The sequence below is a fragment of the Lynx rufus genome, unplaced genomic scaffold, assembly GCF_022079265.1.
Source record: "Lynx rufus isolate CCGP_SWC_20201006 ecotype Redwood Valley unplaced genomic scaffold, mLynRuf1.p SCAF_3, whole genome shotgun sequence".
Taxonomy (NCBI): Eukaryota; Metazoa; Chordata; class Mammalia; order Carnivora; family Felidae; genus Lynx; species Lynx rufus.
In genome coordinates this window covers 1,453,216-1,475,638 of record NW_025814845.1, presented here as the reverse complement: position 1 = coordinate 1,475,638, position 22,423 = coordinate 1,453,216, and the positions used below count along the sequence as shown (strand labels likewise).

Sequence of the window (22,423 nt, the reverse complement as noted above, 5' to 3'; positions counted from 1 at the left end):
TACCGATGGTGGCTTTAATCAGTGGTGCTCCAGCCCGACAGGAGATCTCTGCAGCCATTAGGGACAATGGGCACAACGGGCACAACTCCACGGGCCCGTGCAGAAAGAACTGTATTTTCATATTATGTCTCCGTGTGTTCCCAGCATTTCTACCCTGTGAATACATAACTTTAATTTTTAATAAAGAATTTGAGTTCTTTTAATGAGTGTCAAAGCAACTGCTAATAAAAGTCCACTAACCATGTACTCGGGAGAAAGGAAAATATAGAGCCATACAGATGTGAGGTCCCTGCAGCCCTGAGCCGTCCGATCGTCCAGTGCCTCCTCCGTGGGCCCCCTCCCGGGCTCTGTGGGGTCGGACATCCACCCCCACGCACAGCAGGGCGTGCTGCACGAAACAGACAGGAGAGTCACGTATATATTCAGCAGGGATGCAGCTCTCTAAGTCCCAGGACACCAAGTCACCTGGGCAGCCCACAGTCTCCCTCACCCCAGCAGTCCCTGCTTGTCCCCCACCCGGCCAGAGAGTGCCTGCTCTCAGGGGCCAGAATCTTCTCTTCTTTCACCAGAAGCCAAATGCTGGTGAGCTACGACTTCCAGGGAAACAGCAAGTCCTGAGTGCAGGAATGGGGTGGGGGGGGGAGGAAGAGAGGGGGTTGGGGAGCACAGAGCCCAGAAAAGAGGCTAATCCCAACCTCCTGGGAGAACTGCCTCGTCTGCTTTTTGTAGGATTCCCTCCTAATTCTCGTTCACCCGAGTTCCCTGTCCTAGATAGCTTCAGGGGTGGAGTTTCCAGCAGCAGTAAAATTAGCTCTGGGAGACACCAGAGTGGTGGAAATAGCATATATAGCCAGGCAAGGCGGGGTTGAACCCCCAAGTCCACTACCCTGCTGGCTGTGCAATCCTGGGCAGGGAGCCTGACCTCTCTGAACCTCGGTTTTCTCATCTATGGGGGGCAGCGGGGAGGGAGTCCCAGCACCACCTGCAGGCAAGGACCCAAGGACCGTGGCTGGTGCCTCTGGCCAGTCTCCGGAAACTATTCCACAGACACGGGCTTCCTCCGCCTGCCATCAACACCCCCATTGTCAAGCTGAACCCGGGGTCTGTCGCTCACTTTATTGGGTGAATGGCTACCCAGCTCTTCATCTGGGTCAGAGAAATATCAAGCAGCAGCCCAGCCGTACTCTCGAAGCTTGCCAAGTGCTTGAAGGAAAACGCCAGATGACCGGCACAGTGGGTCAGCTCGGGGGATTCCGGCCCTGCAGTGCCTGCTCAAAGCATCCTGGCCAACGACGATGGGGGAGCGGGCCAACGAAGGTGCCCATCCCAGAGCCCCCGGGGGTGCAGGGAGGTCTGCACAGACTGTGGGTGGGCTGGGTTTGGCATCTGCGGTCCTGGATACAAATCCCAGCCCACCCACGTAGGAGCTGTGAAGCCCCACCTCCATTTCTTTGCCTGTCAACTGGAGATGAGGACAATTCCACACCCACAAGGAGTCCTGAGCCGGCCCGTCTCTGCCTCCTCCTCAGTGCTGCCCACTCCCTGCTCACCCTTTAGAATCATCTTCCCTTCTCCTGTTCCTTCTTAGATCCTAGAACTTGCTCAGAACTGTCTCTCCTGTCTCCCCCAAACCCATCTGGATGCCTACACACAGCGAGCCTTGAGAAATACATACTGAATGACTTCACTTCTTCCGGGAAGCCCTCCCTGACCTCCCACCACCCAGGCCCTCCTCTGGGAAAGTCAGCCCCTAGACTGCTCCCTGCCACCTTCCCAGCACCGACTCCCCGTCCCTCTGGACCCTTCTGGGCACTCCTCGGAACCCGGACCTCGTCAGTCACATCAACGGCCGTAGTCTCCCCTCCCAGCAAAGCACCCGACGCATAGTATGTGCTCGGTAAACTGCAGGGCAAAGACTCTCACCACACCTCACCTAAATTCTCTCCAACACCTGAGTCTCTTTCCCAGCAGGGTGAAGCTTTCCTCTCGTGGCTCTTTCCTCTCCCAAACATCCCACACCCCCCCCAGCCACATCCAGCTTCTTTTCCTGACGGTTTCCACCTGCCCTGTCTCCGGAGCCTGTATTTCTGCGCTCTCGACAACAGACAGAGCAGTGATGGCCTCTGAGGACGGCCCTGGAGAAGGGCCCCGGGTGATAAACCCAGGGGAGCCTGCTTTATGGAGGAGGTGCTCCACTGCGGATGGGTTTTTATAGCTGCCTATTTACAAAGCTGAGGCAGAATTACTTCTCAGCCGCCTCCCCACCACCCATAGGGCCTGGTTTGGGGGGGGGGGCACGGCCAGGGAGGCGGGGGGGGGGTACCCCCACCCTCCTCTTCTCCTTTGTGTTCTCTGTACTCAGTACCCTTCCCCTTGCTCCTCCCCCTCTGAGGGACTGGCTGGGGTGTCTGGGGGCCCAGTAAAAGGTCCTGCCCTAAGCTGAAGCCCCTCCCCCTAGAGGGAGGGGGAGGGGGAGGGGGAAGGGGAGAATCCGATACGCCGCCGGGAAAGGCAGACTCCTGAGAAAGGCCGGTAGGAGGTAGGATGGGGTGTCCCAGAACCCAGAAATGACCTCACCCGCTCCCTCACCCCCACCCTAGGTCTGGCACCTATGTCACAACTTATCCCAAACCCACAAAGGAGAGCACCCTCTCCCCGCCCCCAGAGTGCCTGAACAGGGTGGGGAGGGCACAGAGGACCCTCCCAGGAAGGAAGGCTGGGGGGGGGGCGGTCAGGGCCTCCCGACAGCCTGGACAGGAGACAGGAGGGACCGGGTCCCACTCCGCTGCGCCGTTCCTTAGACGAACAAATGGGTCCGGCCACCTCCTGCCGGCCTGGGGGCCATGTGTCCCTTCAGAATGACCTTGTACATCCCTCTCAGACCCCGAATGTGTAAGACTGGAGTTTAGCTGGCAGGGTATGGTACATCTAGCTCACTTCCTAGCCCCTGCCCCCCCGTAATGGGACCCCACTCCTGGGGCCCGGGCCTCACAGCTGCACGTGCTGCTGCCCTGTGCAGCGCCCTTCCTTCGGGGGACACACAGGCATTTGTGCCCTCGAGACAGCCTTCACTCCACACGTGAGGAACCTGAGGCCCAGGGAGGCCTTGTGGCTTCCACAGGGTCACACAGCCAGTCACCAGGAGAGCCTGTGTCTGCACGGGGTCTCCAAGCCCACCGCCATCCCGTCACCACGCCACACAGCCGCTTACAAAGATATAGCTACGGCGACCCCAGCCCCCAGGTTTTCAGCCACTGCCCCAGTTTATTACCTGCTGTCCCACTGTCCCCATATGGACACACCTGTAGTCGGCCAAGTGTCCCAGTTTAGTTTTTTTTTAACTGGGTCACCCACAGGGAAGATGCCATCAGTGAGGTCTATACTTGGGGTTCACATGGGGTTCACAGGGTTGACCCTGGGGCCTCCCGGCCTCACTCCAAACACTTCAAGTCTGGGACTCGGGGCGTCAACTACTTAGTCCTTCGCACAAAGCCCGTGTGGGTCCTCGGGGCCAGCCCTGTGCTGCTGGCTGTCCCCAGCTCGGCCCTCTCTCCTGGAGATACATTCGCCCTCTGGCCCAGCACAGATGGGGACCCTCCCGGGAATACCACGGGCGCCGCAGGGGACCTCAGGGCTGGGCTCCCACTGCCTGGACGGGCTGCTCCCTTCCCTGGCTCCTTCATCTGGCCACACTGCAGGATGCCCTTCAGCTGGTTGAAGGGCAGGGCCGGGATCGGGGTGGGTCAGAGCCAAGGGTCAAGGCCTGCAGAGCCAGGGAAACAGCACCTTTTCCTGAGATGCTGACATGCGTGGGTGGGCTGGGTGGCTCCCTCCCTGTGAGGTCTCCCCCGCTCAGCAGAAGAGGAGCGTCTGGCAGGACCTTTCCGAGTATCAGGTACACCGGATGCGGGGCTCAGTCCAGCCTCGAAGAGACCTCGAGAAGACATTCACCTTGGCCCCAATTTAGCTGAAGGTACAGGGGCACCAGGAGAGGCTGGGGCAGGCCAACCGCACACCGGGGAGTGAACGCAAAGGAAGGCTAGCCCCAGGGTGACTGGAGTCCCTCAAGGTGCCCTTTGCTGCAGATAAAAGCACCAGGAACAATGCATGGGGGAGGGGCCCTAAGGCGGGAAGCAGGAGCTGCATCAGGGACCCTCCCAGGCCCTCCCCCCAGGCTGGGGGAGGTCTTACCTCCTGGGCAGGTAGGTTTCCTCATCTGTAAAATGGGGAGAACCACTCCCCTCTCTAGATGCAGAAAAGATAAGGCAAGGTCAGCGGGGGAGTCCCCCCCCCCCCCCCCGCTGTGTGTCATCCAGGAACCTCAAATGTGAGAGGGCCAAGGCTGGCCAGTTTCTCCCCGCCTCCCCCACGTGCGGAACACCAAGACCATCTGCGTGGCTTAGTTCTGTCCCAGTGCACCTGAGGCTTTCCAACATCTAACCTCCTTCCCAACTGCCACAGCGTGGATGGATCTAGAAGACATATGCCCAGGGAGACGAGCCAGGTGTGGAGGACAGTGTGTGACCGCATTTATACGCGGTCCCTGAAAGAGGCACAGACCAGAGGGAGGGGGGCTGCTGCTTAATGGGCCCCGAGCTTCTGTTTGCTGTAATAAAAGGGTCTTGGAAACAGATAGCGGTGATGGCCGCACAACGTCGTGGATGCAGTTAACGGCACTGATTTGTACACTTAAAAACGGCTAAATTGGCAAATTTTATGTTGTATTATTTTACCTCCATTCTCAAAAACGTAATTACGTAACATACCAAAAACCATTGAGTTGGACACTTTAAATGGGTGAACGGCATGATATTTGAACTGCATCTCAATAAAGCTGGATTTTTGTGGGGGTTTGTTTTGTTTTTTTAATTAAAGGCATGCATCCCGGCCGCTGGGGCCTCCAGCTGGCCGGGGTTCCTCGGGGGACAGGCTGAGCCCATTCGTGTTGGCCGAACCCGAGGCACGTGCCTGTCCCATAGCCTGCGTGCACCCTGGTGCACAGAGACTCTTTCCATTAGCTTTGCTGACACACAGAGGAAAGGGAACCCCCACACTTACTCTAAGGCTGGGAGGGAGCCTCTAATGCACCCCAACGCTCCCTTGCTCCAGAGAAGAACGGCCTGCAGGGGAAAGATTACTGCCTGGGACTCAGATCCTAAGGCTGACCTCTCCAAGGTATGGCTTTCTCCAGCAAGGACGCAGCCGGGTGGAGGAGGGAGTCAGGCGGGCGGGGCAGACAGGCTCAGGAGAGTCCCTTCATCTCCCTGAGGTCCCGACTGAATGGGGACAATGACGGCGTCTGCCTCAGGGACAACGCCTGGACACTGCCTGCCCCGCCCGCGCTCTCACTCAGTGGCAGGCAGCTTCCTTCCCCTCCATGGCGTGCACTCAGAGCACAGCCCACTGCCCATGGGCGGACGCCGTGTCTGGGACCAGGCCATCGGGCCGTCATGGTTTCCGATAAAACTGCCTCTGTGAGAGGTCAGTGTGTCCTTAGAGTCAAGCCAAGCAGAAAAACCATCCAGCTCACCTGTTTCTCTTCTGCAGCCCTCCCCCACCGCAGGGGCCCTGGCAAGAGAGAAAGGCCCGCTCTACCCAAAGCCACCTTCCCTGATGTGGGCAGCGCACCTGCAGAGGGGGAGGGACGGGGGTGGAGGGGGGCGGGATTCACGCGGCACCTGATCCGACCTTCATTTGCCTTCGTAACTTCTGCCTGGTGCACGCACGGGGGAGGCAGGTCTTCGGGAAATCTAGTCTGCCCCCTACAGAAAGCCCTTCCTCACCTCTTGTTTTCTGTGTTTATTTTTTTCCAGCTTTACTGAGATATAATTGACATACAACATCGTATAGGGTGTCAAGTGAGTGAGTTTAACGCGTTGATTTGATCAGGCTCAAATACCGCAAAATGATGCCACCACGGCATCGGCTCACATCTTTACCAGGTCACATAACCCCCAGTTCCTTTCTGTGTTGACAATATTTAAGATCTACTCTCGCAGCAACGTTCAAACTCAAATACAGTGCTACTAACTATAATCACCACGTAGTGGTGTTAGATCCCGGAGCTTATCCATCTTATAACTGGAAGCGTGTACCCTGTGACCAACCTGTCCCCACTTCCCCCATCCCGAGCCCCTGACAACCAGCATCCTAGACCCTTGTTTCTACGACTTTGGCCTTTTTAGATTCCGCGTCTAAGCGAGATCACGCGGCGTTTGTCTTTCCCCGTCTGACTTATTTCACTTAGCGTAGTGGCCCCACGCTTCATCCATATTGTCACAGGCTCTGTATTCAAGTTGGCAAAAGTGCAGGATGGTTTTTGTACTTCTGGCCAGGGACAGCGGCGTTGAGGAGGAAGGGGCCTCCGCTGCCTCCAGCCGGTCAGGATAGCAAAAGGCAGAATGTCGCTCCCTGGAGATGCGGCAGCTTCAAGGGCAGACAGAGCTTGGCTGGGCCCCGTCTGCAGCAGACGGTTTCCCAGCGAGGGCCGAGGGCACTGTCTCCCCTCCCACGGCGGACCTGGCCCTTCCCACATCCGAAGGCGGAGCCTACGTCCCCTTCGGCCTGGGCTGGCCGGTGACTCAACCCAGCTGAAGTCATACCACTGGGGAAGGGGGACTCCAAGGATGGGGAGGTTATATCTTCCACCTGGTTCTCCGGACGCCTGAAGAGACCCTGAGAGCACCGTGTTGGAGAGGCCAAGTCGACCGTTCCAAGGGAGCGTTCCCAGCCGTCCCCACCACGCACCAACCCGTGTGAAGCCCTCTTGGACCCTGCAGACCAGCCAGCCCCCCCAGCTTAGAAGGGGAGCTCAGGACTGGCCACGCAGAGCCCAGCCAAACCCTGCTCAAACTCCTGACCCGGGGCATCCAGGGGCCATAACGACACGGCTGTCGTCTTCGCTCACTACGGTTTACAGCGGTTTGTCAAGTAGCAACACGCACCGTGTGACTTCAGGCACGCAACCTGACCTTTACGGGGCTCTGTTTCCTGATATACCAAAGGGGGTCACTCCCCCACTCCTGGGTGGGTATAAAGCTCCAGCGAGGTCACGAACATATGTCTTGTGACACTGTAGCAGTCAAGAAATGGCAGCGGGGCGCCTGGGTGGCTCAGTCAGTTAAGCAACCGACTTCTGCTCAGGTCACGATCTCATGGTTCGTGAGTTCCAGCCCCACGTCAGGATATCTGCTTATCGGCACAGAGCCCGCCTCGGTCCCTGTCTCCCTCTCTCTCTGTCCCTCCCCAACCTGTGCTTTCTCTCCGTCTCAAAAATCGATAAAAACATCACAAAATATTTTTTAAAAATGGCCGTTGCTCTTGTCACCGTCACCACCACTGTCATCTTCCCACGAAGACAGGAACGTTTGTAGGTGCGGACAGAGGTTCACGGTACGTGTCCTTCGGCACAGCCGAAGCCCATCGCCATCAAATACACACGGAGAGACGATGAACAGAGCCCTGAGTCTCCAGGCGCCCAGCCTGAAATGCATCCTTGTCTTTCTTACGCAAGAAAGACCGAGCCTGACGTGTTCGCTGTGACCTACGGATTGTGCCAAAGCTTCATGACAGACACACACACTTAACTCTTCCGAAGATCTCCCCCACAAAAACTGTTGGTCAATTTTGTTTTTATTTCGGTAGCCAACATGGTACCCAAATCTTTATTCAAGCCCCGAAAAACTCCCCTATCCTTTCACCGAGAAATTGACTTCCCAGGTGGCCAGAGACAAGAACACCCGACATACGGGAAGAGACACATTCACAAGGACGCTCATCACATGATGAGCACCTTTGAGGCACCTGGAGTTGGGAGGTGCCTGGGTGGCTCCGTCGGGTGAGTCGTTTGGCTCTTGATTTCGGCCCTGGTCACGATCTCACAATTTGTGGATCCGAGCTCTGACAGAGCAGAGCCTGCTTGGGGTTCTGTGTCTCCCTTTCTCTCTCTGCCCCTTCCCCACTCACGCTCTGTCTAAATAAATAAATAAATAAACTTAAAAAAAAAAACAAAAACCACCCAGAGTTGGGATGTCGGTGTCCAGGAGCAGGGAGGTGCCTCCACCCTTGGCCCACTGTCACCTGTGACGCCAGCTGGGGAGCACTCTTGTCGTGACCAGACCATGAGAGGAGGCTCAGCCCTCCTCCTCCCTCTACCAGGGCTCGCGGACAACCCTCCCTTCCACCTCCTCCCAAGGCCCGTCCCAGGAGCCTTCTCGCCGCTCCTGGAGGTGCTCACACAACCTCTGAACGTCACCCTCCACCCCACCTCACTCTCCAACCCCCCAGGGACCTCCGGCCACTCTCGTTCCCTCTTCCTTCCGTGCCTGGACAGATTACAAAGGGCCCTTTCCCGGCCTGCCTGCTCGTCTACCACTGCCCGGGGGGCCCAAGCCCCATAGGTGAATGGGCTCCCACAATGTGCCAACTGGTTCCGAGTGCTGGGAACGCTTTCTCCCCTTCTCCCTACGGCCGCTCCTCTGCTCCGGACCCAGCCTCTCTGCCCTGCTCCCACACGGCGACCCCGTCCCAGCTGTGGGGTCCCCCTGCCTCCCAGCCCCCAGCACACTGTATTACGACGCTATATTTACATCCCCCTGATTCCAGACGTTCTCCAGGGAGGGGCTGTGCCCTGTTCCTCCGTCCTGCACCTCCCCCCTACACACACACCGACTGCAGGCATCCACCTTAGTCTGATGAACGAATCCGGACCTAGTTACTGAATGAATAATTATATCTACACAACAGACTATTACGCAGCCATTAAAAATTATTTACTCAGAAACTGTGACAATACGGGGAAACGTTTCAGCGTGTTAGGTATGCTAAAAGATACAAACTGTATTTACATTACAGTCTGTAGGGGAGTGGTAAACAGGAAATACAAAAAACTGGAACAACGGTTTCCGGGGCAGTGACATCGGGATGTTATTCCCCCCCCCCTCCTTGTTCTACTTTCTGCATTTTCAAACGTTTCTGTAATGAGACGAAATAAACAGAGAAATACAATTAAAATCTTCTCGCAAGGAGCATCTGAATGGAGCTTAGCTCCCACAGTCTGACGATATGGGACACGTTATGATGGATTATATTTTCACACTTCCAATAAAGAGCCTGACCTGTCCTCGGGGCTATAAAATATTCAGGGTTGTTTTTATCACCTTTCACGTTGAAAGCCGATACAGGAGCCACTTTCGTTCAGCCTCGGACTCCTTCAGCCAGCTCATTCTGTGACGGATTGTCCCCGAAGCAGACGGGCTGGCCGGAGGTCCGCATGGTGAGCACAGTGGCGGGAGGGCGTGTGTCCCTCTCTCAGCGATCCAAGGGCTGCCTGACCATATCCACAGTGAGGGATTTGCGCTATTTAATATTCTCGAGTCGTTGCCTTCAGCAAGAAGAATATTGACCTTTCGGAACATCGCCGTGGCCTCGACGTGTGGAAGGGCCATGCAGCATAGACACTACCCATTCGAAATAAGTACAGGGAGTTCTCGGGTTGGGGGAGCATAGAAATGACCGTGCACGCTCAAATCATTCAAAGTGATCTTAAGAATCAATCTGGAAATTACAAACGTTCTGTGACTTTAAAAATAATTTTTTTAAGTCATTAAAAACTCTAGGGGCGCCTGGGTGGCTCAGTCGGTTGAGTGTCCGACTTCGGCTCAGGTCATGATCTCGCGGTCCGTGAGTTCGAGCCCCGCGTCGGGCTCTGGGCTGATGGCTCAGAGCCTGGAGCCTGTTTCGGATTCTGTGTCTCCCTCTCTCTCTGACCCTCCCCCACTCACGCACGCGCGCACACGCGCTCTCTCTCTCTCTCTCTGTCTCTCTCTCTCAAAGATAAGTAAGCGTTAAAAAAAAAAACCTCTCATTGATGGTTACAAGCGTATAGGGATATAAAAAATAGTAAAACCAATATTTATTTAGTTCAGTGATTTAAAGCATTGGAAACATTGAGAGAAGTCAAGTGTTTTATGTCTTTGTAAAAAGAAGCATATGGAAAGTAGTTTGAAGGTTGCTGCTTCTGCTGGCGGCTGGCACCTCGTCTGTGCCTCGGAGGGCCGTCTTCCCAAGTTCAGATCAGCTTCCAAGATCTCACCCCTTTGCGTTTCCAACGTGGTGAAACACCTCCCAGAGTCACTTCCTCTGGGGTATCTCCCTCCCTCCGGAGCCACCTTCTTCAGCCACGAGGGTAGGATCTCTTTCACTTAGTGCCTGTCGCTGCCCAAGAGACTCTCCTCAGGCCATGGTTCCAATGCTCCCAGGATCGGCGATTTCCTCTAGGACTCCGTTCACATGCCACCCACGGTTCTCCTCCAGCCTGCTGGGCGTCATCGCTGTTGGCCCGTTCCTTCTTTTGATTTTCCATTTCCGTGAGGCGTCACATGGCCTCATCGCGGGGAGACAAAGGAGGCAACAGTACCCCATGCTTTGCTGTGAGTGAACTAACACACGTGCGGTGACCGGCCAGCGACAGACACGGAAAGAAGTGACCCGGCAGACTCTGCAACGTGCATCTGGTATTTACTTAGTGATCCGTGCCCTGAAAACTTACTGGCAAAGTTTGCACTTGACGCAGTTCCTCACAGCTACCGCGCCGGGGTAGCTCAAGTCTGATCCGTGGGGCCGCGGCGCTGGCGCGATTTCCCTGGAACCGTGAAGACTGAAATCTGCACGTATTTCAACTTTGCCGAGAGAAGACTGTTTCTACTCGGGGAAGCTGGTCAGGGGAAAGCGTGGCACTTTTCCTCTTGGTCACTCGACCACGTATTTACCCAACACCTGGTGGGTAGCAGGTGCTGAGCTGTGTAAGGGGAAGCAGGTCCGTCCCATGTGCGTATCTACTGATGTTTCCGAAAGGACTGGGTTCCAGTCTTGTCTTATGATCTGAGCTGAGTCGCCTTCCTGGCTGGCACTGGGAATTCGGGGTAATTATAAACAACAGAAATTGATACAGGCTAACATACACAGGTAGGAAGTTCTGGAAGGCTCTGCGAGGGCTACAGAACCAAGGAAAGCGCAATTAGCTGGACAAGGGGCCTCAGAAGGAACAGGAGTTGAGCTGGACCAAGAATTCAAGCTGGGAATCCATGACTATTCCAGTTATCTGTTGTGTAAAAAATCATCTCAAAACTCAATGGCTTAACACAGAAACCGCTGCTTTTGTTCACGAATCTGCCATCTGGCTAGGCCTCGGTGAAGACGGATGCCCCGGTCTGTCCGCTGATGAAAGGTGAGGAAGGTCCTGGAAGGAATAAGAGGCACATTCCCGGGGTGACTCCCAGGGTCCGGGCAACCGCTCGTTAGCCTTCTAGACCCTTCTGGCAAAACTGGGAGCCAGACACAGGCTGGGGACAGTAGGGGGTGAAACCAGCATCTTTCCAAAGCAGTCACAAATGTCTTTAGCAGTCAGGGGTCTGAGAATGGGATAGAGGACTGGTCTCGATCAGGAAAGACATAAGAGACAGAACACCCCCTTGCAGGTGCGGGCCTTGGGATCCTGGTTCAAACCCAGCAACCATAAAAAGGCATTTTTGAGACAAGTGGGGACCTTGCCAAGATGGACAAGAATTCAGATGGGAAGGAATTAGCACTCGTTCTGACTTGGTCGGGTAAGAAACACTGGCCTGCTGCGGTGGGGTGATGTGACCGGGGTCCTGATTCGGCTCAAAAATTTTTCAGTCCGGGAGCACCTGGGTGGCTCAGTCGGTTAAGTGTCCGACTTCAGCTCAGGTCATAATCTCACGGCTGATGAGTTCGAGCCCCGCATCAGGCTCTGTGTTGACAGCTCAGAGCCTGGAGCCTGCTTCGGATTCTGTGTCTCCATCTCTCTCTGCCCCTCCCCTACCCATGTGCTCTCCCTCCCTCCCTCTCTCTCTCTCTTTCTCTCTCAAAAATGAATGTTAAAAAAAAAATAAAAGTTTTCACTACCACTTTTTTGAAATGAAAACAAAATCCAAAAGCTGATACTCATAACACAAGTAATTGCCTTTTATTGAGGTTTCTGTACAGTATATAGATTATTTCACTCAATGCTCACAAAAAGCCCGGGTGGCTGGTAGTTCTTTCTCTGCTTCCCGGATGGACGGGGAAACAGGTTCCGAGGCTGAAGCAACTGCCAGCTCAGACCAGAGCTCAGGCCCCGGGGGACCCAGGTCCCAGCCCCCAGCAGCAGCAGCCCCAGGGGTCAGGGCTATGACCTCTCCAGGGTGGAGAAATGCAGAAGGCCAGGCCGGCCCAGAGCAAGCCCCGGGCCTGAGCTGGTGATCCTATCCCTGCTCGGGGCAGCCGGCACCTCTAAGCTGCCTTTGTTCTGTTTCAATGGGCCCTTCAGCCCAGGGTTGGGGAGGACAATAGCCCCCATTGTACAAGGAGGCAGTGCCCGTCCTGGGCAGCACAGTGGCTCCCAGGTGGTCCCTGCACCCAGAGCTGGCTGGGAACTGCTTCCTGGACCCAGGAGGAAGAGCCCAGACGCTGTCAGGAGACAAGCATATGTCACTTTGCACATGCTGTTCTTCCTGCCTGGAATGTACTAGAATGCCATGTGCCAAAGGGCATCGCTGTCTGCCCTGAAGAATGCCACTCCCTTCAGTGCCAAAGCACCTGTCCTCTGTAGAGCTGTGACCATCTCCCCGGCCCCCACCCCCAATGCCGTAGAGGGGAGCCCTTCTCCTCCTGGCCCATCTCAACTGCCTCCAACCACACACACACGGCTAGGGCCGATGTGTTGCCGCATGCCCAGCGTGAGCACCACACCAGGCAGTCCTGGGTTTGAATCCCAGACCCTCCTAAGCAAGGAGCATAATCAGAACCCAACAGATCTCCTGTCCCCTCCCTGTTGGTTCCTCCACCCAGTGTGGAGGCCAGGAGTGTGGGTTCTGCAGGCAGATGGCCTGTGTTCAAACCCCAGCTCTGCCCGTTTATACCTGTGACTCTTCACATGTGCCCAAACCTCAGCTTTCTCCCCTGTAAAATGGGGAAAATACATACAACCCAGAGCTTTGTTAGGATCCAGTAAGATGCTGTACTTAGCATCGTGTCTGGCACATAGTATATACTCAATAAATGGTTAATCCTAATAATGGCTATTATGTTGGCTTCCTAATCATTTAATACTCAAGTCCACATGGGTCGTTTTGACGAGGGCACGGGACACCAGTGCAGTGGAAAAGAGGCACCTGTCTTGAAGGGCCTGGTTTAACTAGCAGGACTCCCCACGGTGCTGCGGGCTGCAGATTCCTCCAGACTGCTGGAGGCAGCTCACTCTCCCAATGGCATCCAAGACCCTGGCAGAGACAGGCCGACGTTTTGGAGAAGGACACAGCCTGGCTTGCGTCCACAGAGCACAGAGCTCTGGAAACGTGCCTTCTAGGACCTGGAGCGTTTTGCCCCAGAGGCAGTGAGATTGGAGAAAAGGGGTCAAGGGGCTGTCTGTCGGGGAGAGCAGAGAACAGACAGCAAATGACTCTGTGTGCCAGCAGGGAGACCTGAGCGGGGAGACAGGGTTGCAGACCTTAAGGGCTCATGGAAAGACGGCATCACCGAAGCAGAGCCCCGGGGAACAGGGTGCAGGGTGCGTGTAAACACCTGAAACAGGAAGCCCGGGAGACGCTTTCCAGTACTGTCCTCCTACCCAACAGGATGGCAGGATGGTGACCCATCCTTCTTCCCCCGCCCTGTCCCTTCCCACCCAGATACTCAGGCCTATGACTCCACGGCCCACCTGGGTGCCTACCCCAACCGTGCCACAGACTCCCTGTGCTCTGTCCTTTAGCGACTGCGGAACCCCAGGCTCTTCCTGAGCGCTCTCCTCTCCCAGCTCTCACCCCACCCTCCCCCTCCCTGCCCCAGCAACCCGGAAGAAGCCAGTGCCCAGAACACAGAGGCAGCTCCAGAGATATCTGCCCAGCGAATGAATGAGCGGCTGACTGAAGGACAGCAATGAACTCCGTCTTCAACGTTGCCCGTCCAACAGCTAACATCCCCCTGGCACAGAAGGGGGGGCGGCAGATATCTACTGAACAAAAGGGGGGAAAAATAGCCCATCTCATCGGTACTCAGACATAAATTAAAACAAATACTTTTCATCTGTGATATCTGCAGAGGTCAAACACATTAGGGTATCGAGTGCTGATCAGCATGTGGTAAAAACAGCAACACTTTCTGGAGCATAACTTGGCGGTATGAGTCGAGAACACCAAACGCGTTCATCATTTTCGCATAACGCTGCACGCACAGGGTTCTCTCTGAAGAAATTATTCCAAAGCTGTTCAGGGTTGGGAGTTGGGCGTAGAGTATCTTCATAGGCAAACAGCGTTCGTTCACTCGGTGTGATACCAGAAAAACAAGCCACCTAATTATGCAACAATGGGGGTGATTAATTGAACTATGGCACATCTATCACAGGAATAAAGCCGTGGAGTCTGGGGCGGGACTGAGGTAACCATTAGGCAGCCCTCCCTGCCGCTAGGATTTGAGGCCACACGGGAGGTAGCCAACAAGAGAGAAATCGAAAGAATCTGCTTTATTAATGGTAATGGGGGGGTGGGGGGCGTGGGGAGCTAGGGACCCCTCCTCTACTGCCCCTCAGTTCAGGGCTGTGGGGACACAGGTCGAAAGGCTGGAATCTTAAATGAGACACTTGGCATCCCCTCCTTGGAACAGCCCAAGGAGTGCCAGCCCCAGTGGGTAGGGGAGGAGCAGGGACCTTTAATACTTTAACCCCGCCCAATAGGGAGAAGCTGCCCAATGGGTGACAGGCTCTCACCAATTCTCTACCAATCCCAAAAGCCAAGGGGGCGGTGGGAGGCGGGCCAAGGATTCTTGCCCCCTGGAAACGCCAGCCTGTCCCGTATAGTAAAGGAGGGCCAGTTCTGCCATTTGTAGGGCCCGGTGCAAAATGCAAATGCAGAGCACCCCGTTCAAAAAGCCAGAGGAACGAAAACATAAACCTTTTTCACTTTCCCCATAACTCGCCGCAGTGTTATTTGCTACTTAACGCCGACAGAAACACTAAACGTGTAAGTTATCAGCGTGAATTCTGCCAGTCACCATTCTGTTCTGCAATTCCAGCGTTCAGTGCAAACACAAGAGCATTTAACGGGAATGCAGACTCACGGAAACACACAATTCGTATCTGGGGGTTCCTACGCGCACGTGTACCGTATTCATTCGAACCAGGGCAGTGTGGATGCTAACCCAAACAGCTCATCTGGTTTCATTTAGCTGTTTTTTCTTTTTTTTAAGGTTTATTAGCTTTGGGGGGTGGGGGGGTGTGCAGGGGGTACACAGAATCTGAAGCAGCTCCAGGCTTTGTCAGCACAGAGCCTGACGTGGGGCTCGAACCCACGAACTGTGAGATCATGACGTGAGCCGAAGTCAGACGCTTAACCAGCCGAGCCACCCAGGCGCCCCTCATTTCGCTTTTTGATGCTTGCACATTCTACACACACGCCTCTACCCTTGGCTCAGTGATGAATAAGGATTGAAAGGGAAGGACTAGGGCTGTCCCCTCCTGTCCTTTCCTTCTGGGTCATTATTTTCAGCATCAGTGATTAGCTCACACAAGGACGGAATGCGGGGAGGAGGGGACGGCAGGGCTCCTTGGTCCCTCGTGCTCCTTAGCATGTCACTGCCTCCTTTCTGCCTCTGAATCTAGTCTGGTTCAAGTGGAAAAGCGTGGCTTCTCCGGGCCGTCAGCACCCACCGCTGCCTACAGGGTCGTGGACACGCCGACCCGCTGCGGAAGCACAGGATGTGGCGGCCCACGCGTGTGGGAGCTCAGCGACGCTCAAAGCAAACACAAGGTGTGTGTAGCAGCGGCACAAAGCAGCTGCGACACGTGCTGCACGCATCATCTCTGCTCGGGCGTCCACTCCACTGCCCCCATCAGACGTCGCTTACAAAGCATGGGTCCGGAGAGAAGATGATAAAAATTCCACACGGCGACAGCAGAGCACAAAACCAGAATCCGGTCCTTCCGGGCGTGGGGCCCCACGTGACTGCACGGATGGCACAGACTGCCAAGCGCTGGAAAACTCCTAATAATCTCATGCTGAATTTAAACAGTTGCCTTCGGGGCGCCGGGGTGGCTCAGTCGGTTAAGACTCTGACTTCAGCTCAGGTCGCAATCTCACAGTTCGTGAGTTTGAGCCCTGCATAGGGTTCTGTGCTGTGGGCATAGAGCCTACTTCGGATGCTCTGTCCCCCCGCCCCCGCCTCTCCCCTGCTTGTTCTCTCTCTCTCTCTCTCTCTAAAAATAAGTAAACATACAAAACTAAATAAAAAAATAAAAATAAACCAGTGTGCTGCTTACAGGGAGGGGGCTGTGGGGGCCAACCCACTCAACGGTGGAGTCCACACAGCCTTTGCTCCTTAGAGCCGTGTGACAACCCAGTGTAAGGAAACTGAGGCTCAGAGACGTGGCACGACTGAACGGAGAACACCCAGCCTCTCTCACTGCCCCCCCCACCCCTGAAATGGAGACAGTGTGAGTCTGTGAAAGTCCAGGACTGCTCATAGAAGTGATATTCTGAAAGGGGAGCAATGGGGGTGAAGGCCCAGCAGTCCCCAGCTTGATTTCAAACCGAAAGCTGGCTCCCCCCACTCTCCCTCTGGGCTGGCTTCAGGGAAACGCCATGAGCGACCCCCTCTTAGCCTCCATTTCCCCGTGGAGTGGGGATGGGGTTGGGCTAGCCAGTCTGGCGATGGTTCTAGGCTATCCTAACTCTAACCGTTGGCAGACGATGTTTATTAAGTACTGACTGGGCCCCAGGCCCTGGGCTGGGCGTGTTCACACGCACCGAGCCATTTAATGCCCTGGGCTCACAGAGAGTGTTCCTCCGACGAAGGAACACATGCACGTAGCATGTGACGGACACGTTTACAACATCAAACAAACTGTGCATCTCTCATTTCAAGCGAGCAGCAATCCAGAGAAGACACTCGGGGTCCGAGACACGGGGTGACCTGGTCGAGATTACGAACCCAGAGTCAGACCCCACCGGGAACGCGGGTCTCCTGGGAGAACTCATCTGGCTGGAATGCCTCCTCAGGAGGGCCAAGGAAGGGAAGCCAGAACTCGGCGGCCCTGACTTGAGTGCAATAAAAGACATCCAACAGGATTTCTAACACAGAAAGTGAACACATCAAACTCCCTCTTGGTTTCATGGGTCTCAAATCTTGGCCGGGAGTGACGGGGCAGGCTCCCGGTCTTCCAGATAACCAGGAAAGGGGGTGTCACGGAGGCTCAGCTTAAGGTGTGCAGCAAAGAGGAAATGTGGCAGCTCATGGGAATGGAAGCCCAGAGACGGGTGGACATCAGGCCTGGTTAACCCACGGAGTCACAATGTCCCCTGCTGCCACTCACTCTCTGCTCAGACACCGTCAGCGTTGTTGGCTTAGGACTTAACCCGCTTCATGGTCTCAGGGGGGCCGCCGGCAACAATGGGAGCCTCCCTGCTCCTTCCAAGAGCGAAACCAGCTTCCACGCGACCTCCAGAACTGGTTCGCATGTCCGTTCTAGAACCAGTCACTGCAAGAGGGACGCATTAGCCTCGGACCAAGCTGGCCCGGCCTCTGGCCACAGGTTTCTGGGTGAGAACCACAATGCTCTTATGAGGTGAGGCGCTGGGTATTGGGGAGATCAGCCTCAACAGCCCCAAAGTGGGGGCAAATCTGGATGAACCCTGGTCTCCCACAAAGCATGCCTCTCCGGCGTAGTCTAGGCGTGGGCAGAAAGCTGACATTATCCCCGCTCAACCAGTTCGAACCAGGAAGACAAGTCCATGCTGTGGAAACTGCCCAAATGCTGGGTTCGGACAGGCCTGGGACACCCTCCCGACCTTACCCCTTCCTCCTCTGAGCCCTGCTTCATCTCTCAACCATACGATCCGCGGGGACACACAGGTGGCTCTGAACCACACGCATCACACGAGGATGGCAGGGATATGGGGTCAGGGAGACGGAGGTACCTTTCTTTCCATGGATGCAAAAGGCAGAGATGACAGAGTGTAATGGCTGAGATGCTCCAGGGAGGGGACTGTGGTCCTGGCAGAAAAGCGTGCCCTCAGGTGCCTTAACCTGCAGGCGCCTGGGAGTGACTGCTCCTTCCCAAAGACACCCAGTGACTGCCACCAACTCTCTCTTCAGCATGTGCCGCCTCCTATGGGCTGGGAGCCCCCGTGTCTGCCCAGGGCCAGAGCCAGTAGCGGACGGGCTTGGGAAACGCTGCTGCGTGAAAGGGGATGAAGGGGCTTGCAGACCAGACTAACCTAGAAACACCTATTTCACTCACCCAAAAGCTGAGCTCCGTGGCTGCAGCAAGGGAACACAGCCAGGAAGCGACCCTCCTGGGCCATATCTGGCTCTTGAGAAAAGTCTAAACACACAGAGACTTCCTGGCACTCTCCTACCCCTGGGGACCCTCTCTCAAGGGTCCAGGTCCTTCTACTGTCTGGAGAGACTCAACGATACTGCCCTCCCCAACACCCACCCAACCTTTCCAAGTTCTCTGTGCCCCACGGTGGCCTGCATCCGTGCTTAGTGACCACAACCCTCGATCAGCTGAGATGAGCCAAGAGTTGAGGAAAAAGAAAAAAAAAAAAAAAAAAAGCTGCTCTAATTCCTACCAAGGTGTGAATGACTAACAAAACCTAAACTCTTCCCAAAGTATTTGAGATTTTATAAGAGACTGAGGAATTCAAGCAGGACTCCCATAGGCAAAGACGATGTTTAACTTGAGATCTAAAGGCTGAGGAGGAGCCAGCTATGAGAAGGGCAGGAGGTGGATATTCTAGATAGAGAACACAGCCAGTGCAAAGGCCGTGAAGCAAGGAAAAAAAAAAAAAATGACCTGCTTAAGGAGCAGGAAGTAGACCAGAGCCACTGGAGTGTAGTGAGTGAGTGTTTGTGGGCCAAATGACCAGGTGGAAAAAGAATTTGTACACCTGGGTCTTTTGCAAGATCTCAGCATCCATTATTTGCTCATGAAGCTCTTCCAGGAGCCTTTTAAATTATACCAGTACCATTTATCAAATGCCTCCAATAGACCAAGCACTGTGCTGATGTTTTCTACATCAGCGTAATAATCACTGATCATCCTGATAATAATAACGTAAGGTTCGTTATTATTATCTCCCCCTGTACGAAGGGAGAAAGTGAAGCTCGGAAAGGTTTAATAACTTGTCCCAGATTACACAGCCTGTGAAGAGTCAGAAGCAGGATTTGAACACAAGTCTGTCTGACATCCAAATCTGTGACCTACCCTGGTCTCCGAGCACAAAATGCAGGGCGCAACGTTGTGAAAGTCTGTTTTCACGTAGGGAGGCCAGAAATCTCATATGATTCCAACAATGACTGTCACTGCTTCCTCTGCTAGACCCTCTTGTTCCTCTGCATCCCAGCCCCCCGAGCCCTATGCCCTACACACGCTGGCACTCAGCCTGGGACACCGACAAAGGTCAAACCCTGACTTCTTTATCTACAGAACGGGGGTATGGTGTACGCGGTACCTTGAGTGAGGCCCCAGCACACAGTAGGTGCTTAACATACTTCAACTGCCACCTGACAATTTCCTGTTCCAAGATGGCTCGGTCATCCGCCAGTCCACCGGACCCTCCCAGAAACCCCAAGACCTTGTAGGCAAGATGGTTATCATTCACTCCCATTTTACAGATGGGGAGACCGAGACTTGGTGAAAAAGCTTCCCCTCAATACCACGCACAGAGCTCCCTTCTAGAATACAGGCTGCCCGAGGGCAGCATCTTTGTCTAGACCCGCGGGGGCTACAACAGTGACTGGCACATAGGAGGTACTAAGTATTTGTTGAATGAATGACGAGGAATTAAAAGCGCTTCTTACTCCAAGTATCCACTGGTCCCTTGCTCTCCTCCGCTAAGAGCTTTTAAATTTATGAAAGCAAGCAGGCCTGGGGGCGGGGGAGAGAGGGTGAAGAAGGAATTCGTGTTTGCTCAAGTCCACTGGGGGTGAGGCATGGTGCTTTTTACTTTTAATCACCAAGTCCCTCGTCCTGTCCCATCAGCCTCCATGCGAGAGGAGAAAACAGGCTTCGGGCTTCCTGCACAAAGCCAGACCAGAATGACCTGCCAAGATGCCCTCTCGGCCGGAGCCAGGCCACTGGGGCACCTGCCAGCAGCCCAGAGGCCTCCTTCACCCTCTGTGCTCAGCAGCCTGCCAGCAGAAAGAACTCGCCGATTCTTCCTCAGCCTCACCAAGGCAGGCGACAAAGGGCCGCTTTCAGGTCCCTGGGCCCCAGAAAGCCCTAGCTGGGGGCCCGAGCCCTCAACCGCCCGGCTGCGCGGCCTCCTCCCGCCACCCCATCCCCCATCAGCAAAGCATGACTCAGCGGTTCTCCTCCCGGGAGCGGGAAGCGCCACCCCTCAGCGTCCCTCCTCCCAGGTTACACACCCTGCCTCTGCTCTCCCGGCCAGGACGCAGGGGTCCCACCCGCCCCGCGCTGGCCCGACGCTCCCCCGCCTCCTCCGCAAGGGCCCCGGCTACCCGCTCGGCCTCATTTCCGGCGGAGCCAGGCACCGGAGCATCGGACGCCACCCAGGAGTCAGAGTCACCGGCGCCAAGCCCACACAGGTTCCCTGACAGCGGCACCCACGCGCACCAGCCCCCGCGGACCGCGATGCCCGGGGCCCCTCCCACCGGGGCACCCACCCGGGGACCTCTCGCTGCAAACCCACGAACACTTAGGCGGCCAGTCCAGCAGCCCCTAGGCAAGGTGCTCACTGTCCCTAAACCCGGGAAGGTCTCCAGCACAAGTGTCCTCACTGATGCATGCTGCCACCCCGCGGCTAGCTATCCCCATCTTCCAATCGAGGATTCGCTCCGCGGGCCCCTGGCTGCGGCTTGGGACCTGTCCCCACCGTTCTCCGGGCAAGGTGGAGGGAGAAGAGAGACCCTTGGAAGTCACTGGGCGCTGACCCTCTGGATCCCACCATCTCGGGGTGGGGGTTGGGCTTGGGCCTCTAGGGCCGATTTGGGGGATTTCAAACGCCGGGCCCTTTCGGGATGGCATGCCCCACTTTTGGGGGGAAAATTCTGACAGTTTGGGGCCAGCTCCTCCTATGTCAGTATAACTCACCAGGTATAAAAGACCAACCCCAAACCAGCCGCCTTCTCCCACCCACGAAGGGTCCCTGCCTCCGGAGGCACAGGGAGGGGCCCAGGACAGCGAGCCTCTGGGGGGAATCTGGAAATGGATTCCCCCCCCACACACACACACACCCCCTCGGATCCCTCTTCGTCTCCGGGGAGTGGGAAGCCTAGAAAATTCTGTAGGCTTTGGGCAGGGCTGAAATGGCAAACCCAGGATTCTAAGCCATTTAATTTCCCCGGATTTCTTCGCCAGACTAGCCACAGGAATGGCCTTTCTACAAATGACGGCCAGGGCCGACTCGGGATGCCTCCGGGCCTGGGGGGTCGAAAGCTGCCGGCCGGAGGGCGGCGCGGAGGAGGGCGCTGGGAAGCGGAGGCCGGCGCCCTCGGGCTCCCTCCCTCCGGGACCCGGGGCGGGGTGGGATAGGGTGGGGTGGGGTGGGGTGGGGCGGGGGAGGGGGGGGGGACACGACACACAGCGCGCGGTCCAAACCTTCGGAGGGCATTCGGTGCGACGGCATCCCCACGCCGCGGCCGGCCGGAGGGGGCCTCAGACAACACGTACGTTACCTTCAGTCACATAGCTGTGGTCCCGCAGGAAGCTGTGGTTAATTTTCCGCGTGTCCGTGTCCTCGCCCATTGAAGGCCGTGCCCGGTGCCCTGGGCATGCCCCGCCGCCACACACCGATGCAATCCGCAGAGGTCGCGCCGGGCGCGCGGGCCATGCCGCCGCAGCCTAGCAGGGGCGCGGGCCGCCGGGGCCCCGGGGGGCGGGCATCGCGGCCGGGGAGAGGGGGGGGGGCGGCCGGGGACGGGCGGGGCGGCCGGGGCGGGCGCCGCGGTCAGGCGAGCGCGCGGCGGGCGGGCGGCGGCCGCGGGTGGGGGCGGGCCGGGGCCCGGGCGCGCATCCCGGCCGGTGCGCGCTGCGTCGTGCGCCCGGCGGCGGCGGCGGCGGCGGCCTGGTGCCGGGGCGCCTGGCTGCGCGGCGGCGGCGGGAGGGGACGCGCGCGGCGCTGCGCCGACCGAGCCGGGGCCGAGCCGGGCTGCGCGGGCTGGGGCCGCCGCCGCCGCCGCCGCCGCCGCTCCGCAGGCCCCTCCCTCGCGCCGCCCGCTCCTCCGCCCCCGCGGCCCGCGCCGCCCGCCGCGCGCCTGCCGCCCAGCGCCCTGCAGGTGGAGCCGCGCCCCGGCGGGGGAGGCACCGCTGTGCTCCGGGCCCCGCGGGTGGGCGCCTTTGGTGGCTGGAAGTGCCCGGCGGGGGAGGGAGGACGGAGATGGCCACCTGGGGGTGGGGGGGGGGGGGCGC

General features: G+C 56.7%; 1 protein-coding gene across 1 annotated transcript in view; it reads right to left on the bottom strand.

Annotated features, from left to right (window-relative positions):
• Nucleotides 1-21,760, bottom strand: part of PPP2R2C (protein phosphatase 2 regulatory subunit Bgamma) — a 138,132-nt gene extending 116,372 nt beyond the window's left edge. Inside the window, exon 1 of the mRNA XM_047091543.1 lies at nucleotides 21,691-21,760. Coding sequence (XP_046947499.1) covers nucleotides 21,691-21,760 — 70 coding nt within the window. The remainder of the gene's footprint in view (nucleotides 1-21,690) is intronic.
• Between the last annotated feature and the right edge of the window lie 663 nt (nucleotides 21,761-22,423).